Source organism: Anolis carolinensis, chromosome 3 (assembly GCF_035594765.1).
Source record: "Anolis carolinensis isolate JA03-04 chromosome 3, rAnoCar3.1.pri, whole genome shotgun sequence".
Classification (NCBI taxonomy): domain Eukaryota; kingdom Metazoa; phylum Chordata; class Lepidosauria; order Squamata; family Dactyloidae; genus Anolis; species Anolis carolinensis.
The window spans coordinates 27,848,851-27,870,929 of record NC_085843.1 but is presented as its reverse complement, the minus strand read 5'-3'; the positions used below and the strand labels follow the sequence as shown (position 1 = coordinate 27,870,929).

At 38.7% G+C, this 22,079-nt stretch overlaps 1 protein-coding gene across 2 annotated transcripts in view; it reads right to left on the bottom strand.

Annotated features, from left to right (window-relative positions):
• zmym2 (zinc finger MYM-type containing 2) overlaps positions 1-22,079 on the bottom strand; it is a 105,148-nt gene that overhangs the window by 64,095 nt on the left and 18,974 nt on the right. Inside the window, exons 3-5 of one of the 2 annotated variants that reach the window (XM_008107983.3) lie at positions 11,340-11,415; positions 8,193-8,689; positions 7,838-7,931 (exon numbers count right to left, since the gene is read on the bottom strand). In XM_008107983.3, the coding sequence (XP_008106190.1) occupies positions 7,838-7,931; positions 8,193-8,612 (514 nt within the window). In that variant the 5' untranslated portion in view covers positions 8,613-8,689; positions 11,340-11,415. Of the gene's footprint in view, positions 1-7,837; positions 8,690-11,339; positions 11,416-22,079 lie in introns of both variants that reach the window. The other variant, XM_008107977.3, reaches the window with a different exon arrangement.

Here is a 22,079-nt window from a genome sequence, read left to right as displayed (position 1 = left end):
TATGATATCCCAAATGCCATCTGGGAGTGCAGGTCGCTTTAGACCCAAAGAAAGCACTTTAAAACTAAATAAAATTCTGCAACTTAGAAGGCACAGCAGCCATATCAAAATCAGCAAATAGTTCTTTATTCCCCTTGGCCTAGGTCTGCCCCCCCCCCCCCCCCAAATTACCAAAATTTGGAACAGCAAAGGTTATATCTGTGAGTTTTGAATTAGAAAAACAGTCATTGAGGTGGGTGGTCCATCGCCACTCTTGTCAAATGGAAGGCCTGCAACAGTTGATCTGGCCTGATGAGAAAGTCTGAAGAAATGCAGTCATGTATGCTTTTGAAATGCAATGGTTCCGACCAACATCTTGCCACTGCAGTTGCCAGTGTGCCTTATCTGCTGGGCTGCCAAGCTGTGGGCCTCAGCCTGAAAGAATGCAGTTGTCTATCCTCCTTCGGAAACTTGGAAAAGAATTAGGACCTCTTCCTTCTTTCTTTCTTTTTTTTTTTTTTTTTTTTTGGCTAAATGAGCTGCTGGTAAGCTCCAGTGTAAGCATTGCAGCTGTTAATCGTCAATGAGAAGGTAGTAGTCAAACAGACCTTACATGTCATGGCATCACGTTTCTCTTTCTGTAGGTATATATGTCTCCTCTCGAGGGACTTGGACTAGGAGGAAGCATCCATAATGATCAAATTGGTCTTAGAATGGTGAAAAGCCAATATGATCCCACTTCAATAATGCAAAAAAGTCTGTCTATATTCTTAGAATGGGAATGTACCAATGACAGAAATCTCTGGACTTCCTCACCATTTCCATTGCCATTTCTATGGCAGCAGAGGAATCAACATCAGTGTTGGTACCTTCATTTGAATCCACCTGTAAACCAGATCAGAAGGTACAGTTTCTTGCTGTTTCATTTCAAGAACATCTGTTATGTGAAGGTACTTATATAATTGGTTGGAGACAGAGCATGCTCATGCTCACCCAGAACTGTTGGAGAAGAGCACATGGGTGGAACCCAAAAGAAGACAAAGGGTCCAACTCTAAATGTCAACTGCTCCCTCATTACCCTTTAATCTGGAAATCATGTCCATAAAAATGGCACTCAAAGTCATGTGGTCGAGACCTCAACCAAGAACTAAGTTGCACCCTAGCACTGAGACATCCTTTCACCCAGCACCACACCAGTGCCCAATGATATAGTAATAAAATGTTTACTGAATAAACTATATAAAAAGGGGGAAAGGGCAAATCCAAAAGAGACAGGATATAAAAATGCAATACACAAAATAAGCCAGAGTTAAGTAGCACTAATCCAAAAGTGCCAGGGTAAACCAACAGCACAGAATTAATCCAAGGTATTTTCATGATGATGAACACAGGAACCTCTCTAAGGTAAATTCTCCAAAGGTACATAAGAATAGACATGAAACGGAATCTTGACAATACAGGAACCAGGAACTTGGAAATATGAACAGAAGACCGATCCCTATTAGCAACGTTGTCTCCTCTGAGATGCTTGAAGCCAAACCACTTAATTTAAGTCATCCAGGCACCCATGACATCATGACACCATCATGTCATCTGGACTTCAAGGTCTTATCTCAAATTCACTGGGAATATCTTGTTTGCCTGCTTTTCACACCCTGTGTTCTCAAGTCTAATCTACACTCGCTTGAAAACTTCTCATCTTCCCAAGACCTTTTCTCAAGGGAACTGATACTTTCAATTTCCCTTGTTACCTGGGAACGATCTGAAGAATTCCAAACATCAGCCTCTTCTGCCTGCATTTCCCCCTGAACACTCACAGATGCCTCATTTTGGAACCCATCATCCCTCTAATCCTCTGAACATTCAGAAAAAAATCCTCTGACGCTTGCCAGACTAGAACAGACTATAGGATTTTGATGGAGATAATTTCAATAGGATATCCAACCATGATGAGAAGGCAGATGAGATGATGATGAAAGGAGATCCCTCACTGGTGGGGTAGAAGGAAGAAGCCACCTTGTATGATCTGAAAGTAATGACTTCCAAATCACTCAATAATCTCACCATCTGGCATGTTAATGACCCGTGGAAAATCTTCTGACAACGGTTCATGAGCTGCAAGTTTAATGTGGAGACACAAATATCTGGATTCAACTGAGACTGGTACGGAAGGTTCTCGTACTTGAGCCAATTCCACCAACAGAAGCCGTAGACATACTAAGGCTTTCGGAATGGAGAAGGCTGAATCCTATGTAGGGTTCCTCCAGCGTCCTTTGCACTCTTCTTTTCCTTATGGTGCATTTTCTCCACTTGCAGCTTTGAATACGGAAGCCTCCACATCAATTATTTACCCAGTCTTAAGGTTATCCTGAACTGAGTGTGGACGACTCCGAAGCAGAACAATCAGTGGTATCCTCAGCCTTTTTAGAGTGAGGTGTGCATTCTTGAAGAGATTTCTTTTTATCGCCACATGAATGGGAGAACTAGAGGTAGTCGGGATCAAGAAAGATCAAGGTGGTATCAACAAACAGCACAATGCAGCCTCGCCAGATGTTATGTGGAATGGCCTACTTTCTACCACTGTGTCTGAGGCCTTCAAAATATTCTCCCATAAATAAGCTTTGAGTCTCAAAAAGCAGTTCTAGCACATTTCTGGGTTGAATTCTTGACAATGAGAACAGGCACCCGTGTTATGAAATTCCCCTAAACAGGCAGTGCAAGTACCATTTTTGAAAGACCCTAACCTCACATTTTAAAAAAGATGACAAGGTCATTCTGAGCCAACACAGGTAACTGGAACAACCAAGGTCAAAACAAAACCCATTCCCTAAATCCAAAGCAGTTCAGTCATAAACTGGGGTTCAAACCAAGCCAAAATGCAATACAAAAAGATGTCATTGAGATATCCAAGCCAAAGAAACACCATAACCATATGAGAAACCAAATAAACTCAAAAAACAGTTTTTTCGATTATGATGATGATGATGATGATGATGCAACAAATAAAATACAACGCAGTGGGAAACATACTGGTCATATATACAAGCGGAGAGGGTCTACTACTAAAACCCTTACATAATAGCTCTAAGACAGTGGTTCTCAACCTGGGGTCCACAGATGTTTTTGGCCTTCAACTCCCAGAAATCCTAAAAGCTGGTAATCTGGCTAGGATTTCCGAGAGTCATAGGCCAAAAACATCTGGAGACTGCAGGTTGAGAACCACTACTCTCGGAAGTCCCAAAAGATGCAATGAAAGGGGTGGATAATCTGTTTGTGTTAGTCACAAAAACCAGGAAGTAGAACACATGACATACAGAAAATGGATGGAGAACTTGGGTCATTCATTTAAGGTACAATGTTTTGAGTAATGTTCACCCTTTTCCTTTTGTTATGTTACCACCTGGAACTGAAATTGACTTAATTGGCATTGTTAATTGTTAATTGGCACAAATACCCACCACTATGAAACTGCATAATATTTGCATTGCGACAAAAAAAAATCAAGTAAACAAAACAAATTGGCACTTCTTGGTTGCATTATTATTCACCCTCTGTATAAATAAGCTCTGCCTATATCTTAATAGGCTTTGCTGCAACCCATTATCTCTAAAAATCACATAAATAGTTGAATGGTTGAATGGAGTCCACCTGGGTGCAATTCTAGTGCTATATGAACTCAAATTTAATTCTTCCACCGTGGAATTCCCAATTATGTGCAGGATCTAAAAGCATGATGGAAATACTTCATGCCTAGAGGACATTTAGGGGCAAAAATTATTGTTTATGGATTCCGTGGAACTCCAGGTTCTCCTGACAGGGGGGCTAATAGATTTCCCTAGTGAACAACAATTGCTCATGCATGGTCTAAGACCAAGAACTGAAGCTGAACAGACTCTCAATCTTCATGCTTATCTTTCCGGAGTGGATCTTCACATTCTAAAATTCTGTGAACATTTGTCAATAACACTGTCCAAGCAATGTCAATCAGCGCAAGGGATTCTGCAATAACAAGAACCATGGTAGTTTAGTATTCGGTTAGAGAAGCAATTATCTAAGTGATTAAGTAAGGTTACAGCTTCTTCATCAAATCACAATCCATTCCAGTTTGCCAAGTTGGTTCTTATAGCAAATTGCTTTTGAAATGAAACAGAAAAAGGAGAAGCTATGTACAAGAAGGAAGAATGAAGAAGCACACATGATTTACTGAGGCGTGTGTGCAATAACTGCTACTGTAAAGAATATTTTCCAGCGGTTATGCAAGTCTGATACTTGGGCCTCCCATTAACAAGCACCAAACAACAGCAGGTAAAAACCCTGTGTTACCTACCCACAACTCCTAATTACAAAGGCAAAAAATACCAATCTGTGAAATTCCCTGGAATTGTGTCAAATTAATAATTTGTAAGACACTCCAGGGCTCTTTTTAGCTTTAATGTGGGGTATAAATGCTCTGAACAAATAAAATTAATAAATATATTGCTTATTTAATATCAAAACTTTGTTTGGAAATTACTGTAATACATATTATTCAAAAGACTGAAGTTAGGTTTATTAGTACATTTCCCATTTTAACAAACTATGTCACATTGGAATTAAGCTGCACAGTGCAGAATACCTAAATTTTAGTCTCCTAGTGGTTTTTTAAAAAATATATATTAGTTTAAAAGCACCACAAAGTAATGAATATCTGTATTATAAGCTATATACTTGTACATACTGTCATATGTAACAATTTATGGCAGTGCATGGAGATCATGTGGCTTTCAAAATGCTGCTGAAATACATCATACTTTACAACTTTCCGTAATGACTATGATTACAGCTGTTGAAGCCCAAAAGCATTTGAAAAGCCTGATTTATAGGAGTAGTAAAACAATTTGGTACAGTGGACACAGCTGCATTTTAAAATTATAAGATACAGATGAATCGTTAAGATATTAAAATAGGACTTTCTATACCTTGGTTCAAACATAAATCAAAATGGAGAGTGCAGTCAAGAAATCAGAAGACTAGGACCCCTTCCACACAGCTGAATGAAATCCCACATTATCTACTTTGAACTGGAATATATGGCAGTGTGGACTCAGATTACCCAGTTCAAAGCAGATATTGTGTGCTTTTCTGCCTTGATATTCTTGGTTATATGGCTGTGTGGAAGGACCCAAGGACATGGGACAGCAGATACAAAGGAACTAGATAAGATTATCAAATGTAAAGATATATAATTAAATATCAAATATCATCTATGTTATAGTATTTTTTAAGTATGGTTGTGAAACCTGGATAATGAAGACAAAAGAAATTCAACTCATTTGAAATCTTTTGCTGGAGAAGTTCTACTAATATTATGGACTGCTATGCCGACAAATAAATAAAGAAAATCAAGCCTGAACTTTTTCTTGAAGCTAGAATGGCAAACATGAGGCTGTTGTACATAACATGAGATGACGATTCACTGGAACTGACAGGATTGGCTGGCAAAATGGAAAGCAGTAGAAAAGGAGAAAGACTGTGTCCCCTTCCACACTGCCCCCATATTCCAGGATTTGATCACAGATCATCTTCCTATCCCAGATTATCTGGCCGTGGTGACTCATATAATCCAGTTTAAAGCAGATAATCTGGAATCATATCCTGGAATACAGGGCAATGTAAAAGGGACCCATATTACTTATATATTCAGTCAAGTTGGCAAGATCTGATCAAGGCTAATAATAGTGTTTTTGGACTTGATGGAAATTAAAAAGTATATAGATGTTTACTTCTATCTATACTGTAAATGTATGTATTTCTATTTCACAAATCAGTTGAAGTCAAAAGCATTTTACAGATTGCCTGTAGTTTCGTTCTAGATTTGCATTCATGCAAGCAGAGCAGGCATAATGGTAATTTAAGCCCCTACTTCACACTGCTTTATATTAGATTATCAAAGCAGATAATCCACATTATCTGCTTTGAACTGCACTGCCATATAATCCAGTTCAAAGCAGATAATCTGGATTTTATATGGCAGTGTAAAAGGGGCCTAAATTCTGGATTTTATCATTAGGAATTAATTACCGTTATATTAACAGCAAATACCAATCACAAAAGTCTGTTATGTTCAGCTATTAATACTAAATAAATATTAACTCGCACATTTTTTGAAAAGGAGCAGCTTTCATTCAGGTCTGTCCCACATATTTTAGGGGAGGAGGAAGTCATCTGTAAATGCCAGACAATCCTATGGATCAGGAAATGCCTATCAGTGTGATGTCAGAACACAATTAAGTTTCGCTATATGTTATGAAGTGAAGAAACTTTAGAATATTTATTTGAATTATGACAGTGGATGTCTTAGTAGAAAATAAAAGACCTCAACACCAAAGGACAAAGATATCACAATGATGAAGTATAGACAAGCTTATATCTGCCGTTATGCAATACTTTGGGAATGGAGAACAAGCTTTCTCACATAGTGACCACAATCTGTGAGCAATTTCCAATACAAACCCTACTGAGGCTGTACAGTGAGGCAAATGCAACCAGCCCAAAGGCTGCTGGATAAATCATGAGCAGATCCTGCAAAAACAAGTCAGAGCTTCTCTGTTCCACAAAGCAGATGTTGCTGAATAGAAATACTGGCATTGTATGGCTAATACACTTCATATACAGGTGCAAAGATCTTCTTTGGCAAAGTGACTAATGTTAATTAAACGCTTATCTTTGCATTCTGCCTCTAAGTAATTTGGACAAAGACCTGTGTTTTAAGTTCAATTCTGACTTTAAAGTGTCTGTTTTTCTGACAAAATATCTCTGAAAGGACATATAAAATTAAAATAATTCTATATTTGCTATCTCAAAATGAAACCATGACCCTATTAGACAAGTTGTCCCAAAGCCTCTCTTTAAAAACATGTATTTTAAAAAGAGCCATGGGAAATCTGGCTTTTGAAGATGGGTTAAATGTCACATATTGCATTTATTACTGTGATGCTCCTGAATGTAGCAGTTTGGGTGATTTTTTTTTGTTATAAGCCACTGAGATGTTTTTTCTTTAGAGCAGCATATAAATATCATTAATAAATAATAGCAATTGTCACAATAGGAAGTACAATCTATTAAACACAATCTTATGTTGTGCAACATTCAACTGCTTCTATTCAATCCATCAAATAATTCTATTTTATGCCCTTCACATAAAATAAAATGCAATGTGGTCATTTTCCAACTGTTATTCTCAAAAGAGACATTTTTCTATGATTTCATTAGAAAATAGTCTGTATGATAACTTCCAAGACTTTCTGGAAAGGATTTTAACAAGCAAAATGTAATCCTATGCAGGATAATACAACCATTATTACCCCATCATTTCTTAGCATTTCTCCATGTAAAAAAGAGATCTAAACATTAGTACCTCCTCACCTCAATGGTCAACCAGATCTAATCCTACAGGAGAAATAAAAATGTGTATTGGCTGCAAATTAATATTTTTAGTTGTTACAGAAGTTACTATGTGTTTAGAAAATGAATTGCCCAATTTCTTCGATTCTAAGATGCACCCCCTAAATATCTCTGAAAATAGGATATGTCTTAGAATCATGGGAGTTTTTTTTAATATACAGTATATGTAAATAAATCTTTTTTCTATTGATGATACTGAAATATGTGTGTTTTACAATTGTTTCCACCTCAGAATTGAAGAAATATGGAAATTACATTTAATATTATCTGCAACATTAAGTAATCCTGATTAAAAAACTCCACTCTGATTTGGAAAGTTGTATCCACTATTCATTTGAAAAGAATCTGCAACATAACTGATACAATCAGCCTTCTGCAAAACTCAAACAGGGCTAACAGAGAAGATATAACTTACCAGGGTTATGATGAGTTGCAGATTCCCCATTCTGAAAGACATCTCCAGCTACGTTCATTCTACCAGGATTGAAAGGTCCTACACCAGTCTTGGTCTGTGAAGTTAAAGATGGGGTGTATGTTTGTATATTAACACCAAAATTACTTGACTGCAGTCCGTTAGATACATCTCCCATGTTGGTATTCTGTAGTGATGTTACATGTGTAATCATTAAGTTCATGTCTCGCCCTTCAGTATTTTCTAACCGGCCAACACTCACCGAGCTCATACCTCTTTCTAATGTAGTAACATTAGCAATTTGAATTTCAGAGTCTGGTTCTGTGGTTATACCACTATTACCTACTCCTGCATTTACCTTACTTCTTGAAAAACTGGGCGCTGAGAATTCCATCTCACTGGCTCTGTTTTTACACTCTGGAAGTCTTCGTTCACTGAAACTGGAATCATTTCTTTCTTGTCCTTGATTTGTTTCAATATCTTCTTCGTCATCAATAATAATAGTCTCAGTTATACTTCCCTTTTGATTGCTCAGGTCTTTTGATGGAGCCACTACTTTGGGGTCATTCCCATGTCGTTCCTCGTTACTGGATGAATTAAATACGACATTTCTATGTTCTGTAACTAATGGTGTAGAAATCTGTGGAGGCTGTACAGGTTCAACAAACACAACATCATCATCATCTTCTACAGAAGTACTCTGGAACTTAGGTCTAGAAACCAGAGAATTAGATGGACCTCCAAAAGAGCCTCCTACATTGGTAAGGCCAGTTGCCATTGTGGTAGGCACCAACAAACCAGACGAATGTTCAGGCAGCGCCAGTTTTCAGACACCTTGTGGCCTTTCTTGAAAAACTGTCACAAAAGAAAGCAAATAGATTTACTATTAATAGTTGCCTGATGATGGATTCTTTCTAACATTATTTTCTGAAGTAGCATACTTCTACATACTTTTGTCTTGCTAGTTTATTATTCACATATTTAAAATGAAAAGCAGCACTACAACTGATCAAAGTTTTAAAATAATTTTTCAGTTCTTTTTTAAAATGCCTTCTGAGCTCAATGTAAGTGCAGATACCAAAGCAATTTCAAACATTCAGACAGCATAGCAGGGGCTTGGACTTGATGGCTCAGGTGATCTCTTTCAACTTTATGATTCCAAAAGATTCTGCCACATGTGCAAAAAGAAATACTGGTAACAGCATTTGGAAAACAAAGGTTTTTAGAAGAAATTGAGTATTCAGGTATTTGGAAATTAATCTAATGGCCTGTAATGCAGAAACACAGTTTAGGGGTTACGTAGCAAACCTCATATCAGCATACCCTCCTCTCCTCCCAAGACATACCAGGAAAGGATAATAAAAGCTTCCACTTTTGCTTTGAAACACGTTTCCTGTTTTGTCTGAGTTCACACAAGTGTGTTCACTCTATCTTGGTTAGTTCAAACAAACCAGCATCTTTGAATTAAGAAATTATTGGACTGTTTGAGGCATGACTTTCAACCTTTTAAACTTGCATAAAGGGACACGGGGAATTTTCTTCTCAAAACTGGACTAAGGACATATGCTTTATTTAAGATGCTCTAGACTTACAGAAATGTTTTACTAACATTATCTCTAAGACTTGGGGGGAAGAAAACAGCAAGTATAATTTTTTTCTGTATACCTTTTTTACTTATGAGATCTCTAGAACCTACCACAAGGTTTTCTTGGCAAGATTTGTTCAGGAATTGTTGCTTTGCCTCCCTCTGAGGATGAAAAAGTGGGACTTGGCCAAGGTCACCCAGTGGGTTCCTTTGGTTGAACAAGGATTCAAACTCTTGTTTCCAAAGCTGTCATTCCAACAATTAAACAACTACACTGATTTATTGCATTAAATTGTGTATTAAATTCTATTCAGGATGAAATGTTGCTTAATATTTAAAGCAGTTCTCAGCTTCACTTTAAGTCATACTGAATTCACTTCGTTTTTGTGCGGAAAAAAACTTTTCTAAACCGGAAACGTTCCAAAGTAATTTATTCTGGATTTTCATATATTAGTAGAAAACTACAGATTAGTTATGAGAGATTGTAATTTGCCTATAAATACAGTGTTCCCTCACTTAACGCGAGGGTTAGGTTCCAGGACCACCCGCAATAAGTGAAAATCCGCGAAGTAGGAACGCTATATATTTATACATTAATTTTGTAGTTATACACTATTTTAAGTCTTTATCAACCAATTGTGTGTTGATAAATGGCCTCTTCCTCCCATTGCTGCTTGGGCTCCTTTTCTCTCCTTTCGGCTTCTCCTTCCTCCATTCCTTAGGCTGTAAATTATAATTTTTATGATTTATAAGAGTCTTTTAGACTTTATTGAAAAACCGCAAAACAGCGAATCCGCAAAAAGTGAGCCACCATCAACTGCAGTGAATACGTACTGCAGGAGAAGGAATCATAAAGGTCAATGCAATCTGTCCTTGTTAACAGTCAGTAAAGAAACTTTTGTCCTTATACAGCATTTATTTGCACACTGAACACAATTGTGCATTACTAATTCTCAACCATGAAACTGCCAAACTGATCTTTCTTCCATACGGTTTGGATGTCAAAATCCTGCCATGAACTTGATGTCATAATGATGGGACCTGCAATGCTTTTGAATATACTTTAATCTAGTGATTTGATGCTGAATAGTTTGTGATGATGGGCCTGGAGAATTCTTATTCAAGGACATTCCTGTGGCAAGGCTGTTATGGGACAGAAGAAGAGGAGAAGTATGAGCTGGGAAGTATGTGGATGTTTGACCTTTATTATGCTGTACAAACTAAAAGGTTTTAGGGTTCTGACAAATACTAGTGTTCTGTGCTTCACTTATGTTTTCTGAATAAAGCTGTTGTTGTTTCCTGGAGATTGTGTGCTCCTAAACAAGAATGGTTGGGACATTACACATGCATACTGCCACCACTCAGTATTTATTTTCCTAGATATTATAGACATTATGAGGAGCCTTGGTGGCAAAGTGTGCTAAAGCACTGAGCTGCTGAACTTGCAGACCAAAAGGTCCCACGTTCAAACCCCGGGAGGGGCGGGATCGGCTGCTGTTAGCTCCAGCTTCTGCCAACCTAGCAGTTCAAAAACATGCAAATGTGAGTAGATCAATAGGTACCGCTCCGGCGGGAAGGTAACGGTGCTCCATACAGTCATGCCGGCCACATGACATTGGAGGTGTCTACGGACAACACCGGCTCTTCGGCTTAGAAGTGGAGATAAGCACCAACCCCCAGAGTCAAACATGACTGGACTTAATGTCAGGGGAAACATTTACCTTATAGACATTATGAATCAACATTAAATTACATCTGCAATTTTGAAGCCCAGCCACCAATCTGGCAAAAATCCCTTTGAAGGAATTAAAAGTTTAGCATGCTAAATACCATTTTAACAAATGTTTGTTTGGTGGCATTCATTTAATGCTCCACACCCCCTTTCTCCCCGAAGATGTACAACCCAGCTCAAATACTCACCCATTCAAGAACATGGAGCAATATGTCAAATTTAAGAAGTTGCTTCAGTGCCTTCTCAGTGATGATAATCTGGATCCTGAAAAAAATATTTTTTCTCGTTATGAATTAAGTATTCTGAAGATAAGCAGCATTTCGGCCCTAAAGTGGCATTACCAACTCATTCAGTACTACTCCCTTATCCACTAATTAACTTTTAAAAATAAAGATTAGACTTTATCTAATACACTGAAGCACTTACATTACAAACTGCTAAAACATTATTGCTTTGTTTGTTGAACTGCATTACCAGTTGGGAAATAATGGTAAATCCCGGGAAATCTAAAAATGACATACTTGATAGGAAGAGTAAATTTATTCATCTTTTATTTTTGTATTTTTAAGGAATTATCAATCACTCATATCAGATATTTTGGTATAACAAATGATAATCTAAAGAAAGTAAATATAAATGTTTTAATAAAAACAAACTGATTTTCCACTGGAATTTTTCAATTAGGAAACACCAAAATGCACATCTTCAAGATTGACTCATAATGGAAGTGCAGATGCATGTATAATTTCAACTGAAAAAGCATTCCACAGAATGGGAGAAATACAATAAATTTTAATTGCTTCAGAGTACTATATTTCAGACACTCTTGTAATCACCAGAAGCCATTTCTTCACAAGATTTCAGTATTGGCCAAGACGGAGATACTGTGACGCAAAACAGACTAGCCCCAACATTTTTACATGATATATCAATTCCCACCGCGGAAGCAGTTAGATTTCTTTATTTATTTACTTCATTTCTACTCCGCCTTTTTTACCCAAAGGGACTCAAGGCAGCTTACAATTTATACCAAGAATAAGTATAAGTTGTAAAACAACTTGGAAGAAAATACTTTTTTCAAAAATGTAACCCTCAAAAATGGAGGTGTGTCTTACATTTGGTAGTGCTTTAAATTCAGTTAAATCTATTACTTTTTTAAAAAGTTTTCATTCTAAACATAACATTACATAACAGATTAAGACATCCTTAATCACTAGAAAAACCATCTCAATCTAGTATACTGATTTGACTAAATCAATCAAAATTCACAATGAATAATAAACAAACTTTAGAGATACTGCTGATCAACTGGACCTTGGCAATTTTTTAAAGAAGTATCAATGTAACATATACATCTTAGCTATTTGATTTACATAGCCACAGGTTGTCATTCATTTTCTGTTTTAATACATTTTCAATACAAATTAAAACTGTCCAACATAATAAGGTTGTTTACACCAACAACCAAAATGACTCCACAAGACTGGGTGGGTAAAAGTACCAACACAGCAGACTGAAACTGGATTTTAATTTTTGTGGTGTTTTAGCAGGATTGTATGTTTTTGTTTTATGATGTTTAACTTCATTGTATGGTCTCCTTTTGGCACTTGAATATATGTCGGAAACTGCTTGGGGAGATAGGGCGGTCTATAAATAAATAAATTATTATTATTATTATTATTATTATTATTATTATTATTATTATTATTATTATTATCTCAAATGGATTTGTTACAGCAGCATTGTCACCATGAAAACAAACTTTTATCCTCAACCTACTTTAAAAAAGATCAAAAGACTATGAGGATAACTGTAACCCCAATTATTATGACTAATTCTCATTGTAGAAAATGTTACAAATTGGCAAAGATTTTCACTAAGTAAGAAGTTTTCTCATCAAAATCCCCCCACCCACCCCCACACATACTACTATTGCTTCATATGTTAAAAGGAATGCTACTGTTTCACTTTGATTTTATCCTGGTAATACAAACTGAAAATAAAGACACATTTAGCTTTTTAATTTGGAAGAAACTGAGATCTTAAACCAAGATCTTAAAAACATCTTGTCTGGCATCAGTATTTACATCCAAAGTCTTGTGACAACACAGAAAAAAAGAATGTAAGTAGGTTTCCCTGTGGCCACAGGACAAAGATAAATCTAGCAATAGCAAAACTATCTATTGGGTAATGTATTTATTAAATAAATAATATACTCAACAATGAATATTAGATTTATACATTATTTTTCTGCTTGAACCTTTTAACAAGTCTACATACAGAATTGATGTTATTTAAAATCTATTGTTTAAAAGTTCTTCTAGTGTAAAACAGCCTAAGTTTATCAACACAAAAGGAATAACCTTTTCATCAAAGTAAATTAACCATGTGCACCACTACTAAAACTGCTATGGACATGCATTTATTTAAATTTGGCTAAGTATGAGATTAATATTCACCAGTTTGCTACTTATCCAAAATTGTTTTAAGTGTGCTCATAATCTATTCTTATAAGAATACTTAAGGAAGAGCAAAGAAAAGTTGTGGAAGCTCTGGAATCAAGCAGTTTCCCCTTGCTTAATATAGCTATAAAACAAGTTGATTAAATGTTCTTAAATATCTACTGCTTTAAGAAACACTATTACAATATCACAAATATTATTTAGTACAAATTGAACTGGGTGTAGGCTTGATCCAAATTCATTCCTTTGAACACTCAAACAGGAAACCCAATTATAATATGTTTTGGTCTAAATCCAATAGATACTTCCAACTAGAGTGCACCACTAATTCAATGGAAAACCCAAGAATCAATTTCAACGTAACTGAGAAAAAAATACTTTGACTTAAACAACATAGAATTAATAAACGGAGTTTTTAAATTATTTTGGAGAAAGTGTGGAGAAATAGGGAATTGGAGCCACATGTGGCTAACATGCCCAAAAGCATGAAGGTTCTATACTGGGAAAACAATACACTTCAGGGGAGTTTTACTAATGATCTTTGTATTCAAAAGAATAAGGATTTGGTAAACAAAAATATTTTATTGCTCATATTGTGTGCCGCAGGACTCAAAATAGTAAAGACCTGGAAAAAGCTAGCGAATTTGTCAATAAAAATTGGTTAAATAGGGTACCATTAGGTTGGCATCATTCACCAAGCAAGTGGTCCAAGACAGCCCAAGATTATACACAGCAGTTAGTTCAAACAGAGAGCCAACAGGAAAATTAGTCAAGAGTCCATTCCAAGGTTCAATAACAAATAAAAGTTCAAGAATAGTCCAAATCAGAATCCACACACAAGTCTATCAACGTAAGTACCGGATGTCGCTCTTTTTGCAGTGTTCTTCTCAGCAATGAAGCTGTTGGCCAGCTATTTATGCTGCCCAAACAAGCCCTTGTCATTGAGAGGCCCTCTTCTGAGCCAGCCAACTGGACTTTCTCGGCTGGGTGGCATCAACCCTTAGCTGGAGTTGGGCAGGGTGAATCAACTGCTGGTGTCCCCCCCCCTCAAAGAGCCTGATCTTGCTCTGTTTCTTCCAAGCCTAGAGGGGCCTGCTCCTGATAAGCATTAGTGAGATCCAGTGTCAGGCTGCTCAGGTGGCTGTTCTACATTTACCCCTGATTCGGCTGCTAGGAGAGAAACCTCTTAACTAATCATTTTCATCCTCTTCCAAGGTCATGGCAGGTATGGTCTATAGTCCTATTGAAAAAGCTAGTTTCTAAACTAAGATTAGTAAAAGGAGAAATGAAAGATCTATTTTGATAATACATGGAAGCCATTTGTTAGCTTCATGTGTAAAACTAATGGCAAATTCAAACCACCAAGCGACCAAGAAAGACTGTGGATGAACATTTAGAAAATATATTGTAACCATTATATTTAACGGATGATATTCAAATACATAGTTGTATAGAAGTAACAGAACTGTATTTGTGGATGATGGGGGGAGTATAGATCTGGGAATAGAAGATGTAACAAAACAATGATATTATGTGAAATATTTCAAAGTACATAAATAAAGCTTTATAAAAAATATTGATTTAATGGAACATATATTTGAGGAACATTGTAAAACAAGAAATAGAAGATATAAACATTGTAATACTCGAGATGAGGAACCTGAAGTGCACATTTTGAATCAGACATAGTGTTTGACCCAGGAGATAAAAAATCTAAGAAATAGGGTGACATTAATAGTGAAGTGATATGTAACAAAAGCAGACAAAAAATGATAACATAAAGTCTCACCAAATAACATCAATAAGATTTCAGAGGAAATATATTGATATAACCATAATCTAGGTGTATACTCTAAGTACAGACATAGAAGAAGAAATCAAACTATTATATGCTGGAGTTCAGGAAAAAATGGATCATACATCAAAATAGGACTCTGTCTTAATCATAGGCAATAGGAAACAGAGCAAAATCAAAGACTATAGCAAAATTTGGATTAGGATCAATAAATGAAACAGGAGAACAATGAATCATCTGATATATTGATAGCTAATATAGAAAGCAGATAAACTACATAACTGGAAGCAAGAGATAGAGAAACTTCATTCCCTCTGCAAAAACAAGACCAGTAGCAGACCTAATATAAAAAAAACTTATAGCAGTTATAAACAGATGAGAAACAAAAGGTAACAGAAATGAGGTCAGAACCATGAAATAACTGTTTAGTAACTTGTGCACAGGTACAAAGAATTACTGTGTGAAACCATGGAGTGAAATAGATCACAACAAAAAGGTAGAACAAGAGACCTCTTCCACAAAATCTGAGAACTGAAAGAAAAAAAATAACCAAGAGTATGGATGGTTTATGGTTATCAGGCACATTGTATGATCAAAAAGAAATAAAAAGATTAGTATGTTGGAAATTATATAAAAGAGATGAAAGGAAAAACACATTCACTTGAAGAGGAACCATGTAAAGACAAACTTCCAACTAAAAAAAGTAAAATAGGAGCTACACTCAGAGCACTTGGGAGAAATAACCAGAAACAGATGGCATGCCAATAGAGATGTTTGAAGCAACACAGACAGAATCTACTCAAATTGTAACTAAAATCTGCCAAGAAATATGGAAAATAAAAAAATGGCCTACAGGTTAGAAGTATTCAATATACAATCAAACATCCAAGAAAGGATACACCAGGAATTGCAGTAATCACTGAACCATTGTGTTAATCTCCCATGCACAATGATACTCAAAATTCTACAAATTACTGCCATGTAAGGAGCGAGAAATGCTGGAGGTTCAAGCTGGGTTCAGAAGAGGCAGAGGGAAAATGCTACTAACATTGTTATGTTTAAATGTATTATTTTATCTAGTTTAGATTTTTTTTTACTATAATAAGTATGTTATTGTTATTTTATACACTTTGATATTAAGTAATGTAGTTGTGGCATTGTTGTAGTTTTATATGTGTTAACCGCCCTGAGTCCCTATGGGAAGAGAATAAAGTTTTATTATTACTATTACTATTATAACATGCGTTATATAATAGGAGTACATCAAAAATTTCAGAAGAATTAGAAAAGTATAGCAAAGCCTGATTCTGTAGATATTAAAAAATATGGATCTACACGGATAACTTGAAGAAATGGTGTGCTGCAATATTTCATCATCCTAATGCATAATCTGTACTTGAGACAAGAAACCACTGTCAGGATAGAAGATGGACGAACATCCAACAGGCAAAAGAACAATCAGGGCTGCATTTTATCACCCTATCTGCTTAACTTCTATGTTGAATGGAGAGGACTAATGAGAACGTATGAAAAAGTGACAGAAAATTAGTAGACAAAGCTTGAAGTACTAACAGATGGTCATTTACTTTGTTTTTAAAAGCCCAATGCATTTTGGGCATAGATTACACTATTCTACATAACACAGTGCATGCACATACCTTTGCACCGAAATTTATAGAGTTCTGTAATACATGCTCAAAAGAAATTGACCATTAAGCAAAGAGAACTAGAGACAGTAATCTATATGTTGTAGAACAGTAGTTCTCAACCTTCCTAATGCCATGACCCCTTAATACAATTCCTCATTTTGTGGTGACCCTGAACCATACATTTTTTTTTGCTACTTCATAACTGTAATTATGTTATTGTTATGAATCATAATGTAAATATCTGATATGCAGGATGTATTTTCATTCACTGGACCAAATTTGGCACAAATACCCGATACGCCCAAATTTGAATCCTGGTGGGACTGGGGGGGGGATTAATTTTGTCATTTGGGAGTTGTAGTTGCTAGGATTTATAGTTCACCTATGATCAAAAAGCCCCTTGAACCCCTCCAACGACAGAATTGGGCCAAACTTCCCAAACAGAAACCCCATGACCAACAGAAAATACTTGTTATGATTGAGCCTCATGGCTCTGTTACTGACAGACGTGGGCGTAAGACTCCTCGAGAGTCAGATACTCTCGAGGAGCGAGAAAGAAAAAGACTGCGAGACATTTTTGCAGCACCATCTGACGAAGAGTCTTTTGAGGGGTTTACGGAGAGAATGGAGGAGGGGCTGGTTAGCTCGGAGGAGGATGAGATGGATTGGACTCGGGTGAGGGAGGAATTGGGTGCCACTGGTAATGATGGGATAGAAGATGAATGGGGACCTTCAGGATTAGACCCATGGTCAAGCTGGAGGGATGGGACGGGATCCACAGCTGGAGATGCTGTGGGGCGTAGTCAGAGGTGTTCCAGCTCTGATGAGGAAAGTGATGAGGAAACGCCCGGGTTAAGGAGGACAGCTGACAGTGATGAGGATTTGTAACTGGCATAAAATGGGGCTTGGGAGCAATTGCAAATTGCGTTGGGCAAGGTAATCTGGACGAACGCTTGGGATCTGTGTGGGACGCTTTCCTGAAGACTGGTGTGTTTTCGTGTGCTGATACGTAAGTTGTTTTGGAATTCAGGGTCAGACGGCGGGAGGAATTGTGTGGGCATTTGTTTGTGCAAACCTGTGCTTACTCTTATTAGCTTGACCTTCCGTCGTCTTCTTGACGGACGCCATCTCCTGCTTTGAAATTCGGACTGAACTGACCACGGCTTGACTTCCCCCTTCTTGGACTTGGAAACTACAAACGTCTGCTTCTGGCTTTGATCTACGGAAAGGAACTGGGTCTACTCTACTGCTACAATCCTTGGCTGATCTGTTCGTGTTGGAAATCCTGTCTGCTGTGTGTGTGGGAGCGACGCAAGTTACTCTAAGCACAGTGTTGGCAGCAGAGAGGAATCTGCTGCCAATTAGTTGCATTCTTTTGTATCTTTTGTTCCTCGGCTTTTGTTTTGTTTATCCCCAGGCTGAAGCAAGCAGTTTGTTTTTACCCGGATTAAACCCCGGTTTAATCCGGTTTATCTTTTGAACGTTTTTCCTTGTCCCTTTTTGCTCCTAAAGGCTAATACTGCCTGGCCCTTGTATTTTACGGGCATTTTTGAGTTCTGTAATCCAATAAACTCTGTTATCTTGAATCTTGTGGCGTTCTGTCCTTGACAGATTGCCCAACGCCCATAAAAAGTTTATTGCAGTAATAAACCCGTCAGGAAGACGATGGAGGAGTTAAGGGCCAAATTTGAGCAATTACAAACGGCTTTTACCGTCAGTCAAGCAGCTCATGCTGTGAAAGGACATGTTTTGACTCCTGAACGCTTTGACGGAACCAGGTGCAAGTTGCCAACCTTTTTGGCACAAGTGGAGCTTTATTTTTCCCAGCTCAGTGCTCATGCTTTTCCTACAGACACTAGCAAGGTGGCATTTATTTTGAGTTTGTTGACCGGTCCCGCAGGACAATGGGCCACTAATTTAATTTTGGGAAATGACCCAGTCAAGGACAATTTGAATAATTTCAAAAAGTTATTAACTGACACTTTTGGGGATCCTCTCCGCACGGAGAATGCTGGGTGGGCTCTGTATCGTTTGAAACAGGGAAAGGGGACTGTTTTGGATTACTTAAATAAGTTTAACTTGTATCGCCACCAGCTGGATTGGGGGGAAAATGCATTCATGCTTTTATTTACTGCTGGGTTAAGTGATATGCTCCAGGATGAATTAGCACGCTTGGAGCCGGCTGAAAATTGGGACGCCTTAGTAGCTAAGGTGCTGCGTTTGGACGCAAGGTTCGAGGCTCGTAAACACTCGAAAGCAATGTGTGCGCCACCCATGCATGTAACCAGGGCACCTGTGGTGATGGGGGAAGAGCCTATGGAGCTTGGGGTCTTTAAAAAGCTGTCTACAGAGGAAAAGAGCCGTAGGAGGCAGCTGGGGTTGTGTTTGTACTGTGGGAATGCAGGGCATTTTGCCAAAAACTGTAATGTGAAACCTTCTCAGCTTTCGGGAAAAGGCCAGCCCTAGTGCGACGTGAGTCCAACGCACTAGGGCTCCTCAAGCAGTCAACTGAGGGGAGGAAGCATGTTTTCGTACCCATTACATTATCTGTTGGGGGAAGGGAACTTGTTTCTACTTTGGCACTGCTGGACTCAGGGGCTACGGTCTCTTATGTAGATATTGAGTTTGCTAAGAAGCATGGCATTCCTAGAGTGCGCAAGGCATGCGACGTGTGGGTGGAAGGAGCAGATGGGAGACTGCTGGAGACTGGGGTGGTTAACCATGAAACCTCAGCAGTAATGTGGGAAGTGCAGGGAGTAACGGGAACGTTTGTGTGGGATATTACGAGCTTGCCTAGATATGATGTGATTCTGGGGATGGATTGGCTAGCTGTAGTAAACCCACAAGTAGATTGGGCGACACGTAAATTGACCTTAAAGAGGCAGGATTGTTGCACTCTGAATGTTACTCAATCTGATATGGAGGGAGTGCCTGCTGAGTATGGGGAGTTCTCTGATGTATTTTGTAAAAGAGAAGCGGACAAATTACCACCGCACAGGCCATATGATTGCGCCATTAAGCTAGCAGAAGGTGCGAAATTGCCAGCAGGAAGGCTGTATGCCTTGACTGTACCGGAAAGGCAAGCTTTGCGGGAGTTTCTAGATGAAAATTTAGCCAAGGGGTTTATTCGCCCATCTAGCTCTCCAACTGCGGCACCAGTATTCTTTGTAGCCAAAAAGACTGGGGAACTTAGGCTGGTCTGCGACTATCGGATCCTAAACAAATACACCATTCGGGATAGGTACCCGCTACCTTTAATCTCGGAACTGTTATCAAGGGTGCAAGGGGCCAAGGTCTTTACCAAGCTTGACCTGCGGGGGGCATATAACTTAATCCGTATACGGGAAGGGGATGAATGGAAGACGGCATTTAACACGTGTTTCGGATGCCACGAGTTCCGAGTCATGCCTTTCGGACTTTGCAATGCTCCTGCGGTCTTCCAGAGGTTCATGAACGATGTGTTCAGGGACCTAATTGACCAATTTTTAGTGATTTATTTGGATGATATCTTGATTTTTTCTAAGGACGAGAAAGAACATCGTCAACATGTCAAGCAGGTTCTGCACCGTCTGCGGGCTAATGGGCTTTTCGCCAAGGCTTCCAAGTGTGTCTTTCATGTGCCTGAAGTGGAGTTCCTAGGTCATGTAGTGTCAGGTAGGGAACTTAAAATGGACCCACATAAGGTTGACGCCGTCAACTCATGGCAGGAGCTTAAGACTAAGAAGGATGTACAAAGGTTCTTAGGTTTCGCTAATTACTACCGGGAGTTTATTCCGAATTTTGCAAAGCTCACGGTACCTTTGACGCAGCTCCTGCGTAAGAAACAGCCATTTGTGTGGGGGCGGGAAGCTCACGATGCGTTTCTACAACTTAAGTCTAGTTTTCAATCGGACAACATACTAACACATCCTGATGTTGACAAACCGTTCGTGGTAGAAGCGGACGCTTCTAGCTACGCGTTGGGGGCTGTATTGTCTCAGAAGGATTCCTCAGGGACCTTGCGTCCCTGTGGATTTTACTCGCGGCAACTAACACCCTTCGAGCAGAACTATACCATATGGGAGAAGGAGTTGTTGGCGATTAAGGTGGCGTTTGAGGTGTGGCGGCACTGGCTTGAAGGGGCACGGCACCAGATCGTGGTCAGATCTGATCACAAGAATTTAGAGCACTTGCAAACAGCAAAGAAGTTAAACCAGCGTCAAATCCGATGGGCTTTGTTTTTCTCCAGGTTTAACTTCAAGGTGCAGTTCGTGGAGGGGAAGGCAAACTTGCGGGCCGATGCTTTATCCCGCAAGCCGGAGTTTAAGACCAATGAGCAGGTAGTATGTCAGACCATCTTGCCTACTGCCTCTCTATGTGTTGTAGATAATGAGCTCGGGTTACATGACCAGATCCTTGAGGCTCAGAGGGATGATGTGTGGACTCAGGAGCAACTGATGCTGCTATCAGCAGGTAACCGTACAATACTGCCGCATCTACAAGATCAAGACGGAGTATTGGTACGCAGGGGGCAGGTCTACGTACCAGTGGGGGCCCTCAGGTTGGAGGTGATTAGAGCCCACCATGACGAACCCATGGCTGGGCACTTTGGCAGGTTCAAGACCGTACAGCTTATCACCAGGAGCTACTGGTGGCCAAAGATGCGGCAAGACATTCTGCGCTTTTGTGACAGCTGCGCTGTTTGCCAGCAGAGTAAGACGCCTGTTGGGCGCCCTAGAGGGTTGTTGTCGTCTCTACCTGTTCCGGAGAGGCCATGGCAAATCATTTCCATGGATTTTATTTCAGATTTGCCTAAGTCTGGGGGTTATACTTGTATTTGGGTGGTGGTGGATTTATTTAGCAAACTGGCTCATTTTATTCCTTGTTCAACCATTCCGGCGGCCCCTACGTTGGCCTTACTATTTACTAAGCACATCTATCGTTTGCACGGAGCACCCGAGGTGATTATTTCGGATAGGGCTCCGCAATTTGTGTCACGCTTTTGGAAACACTTCCATGAGTGCTTAGGGACTAAGTTAAACG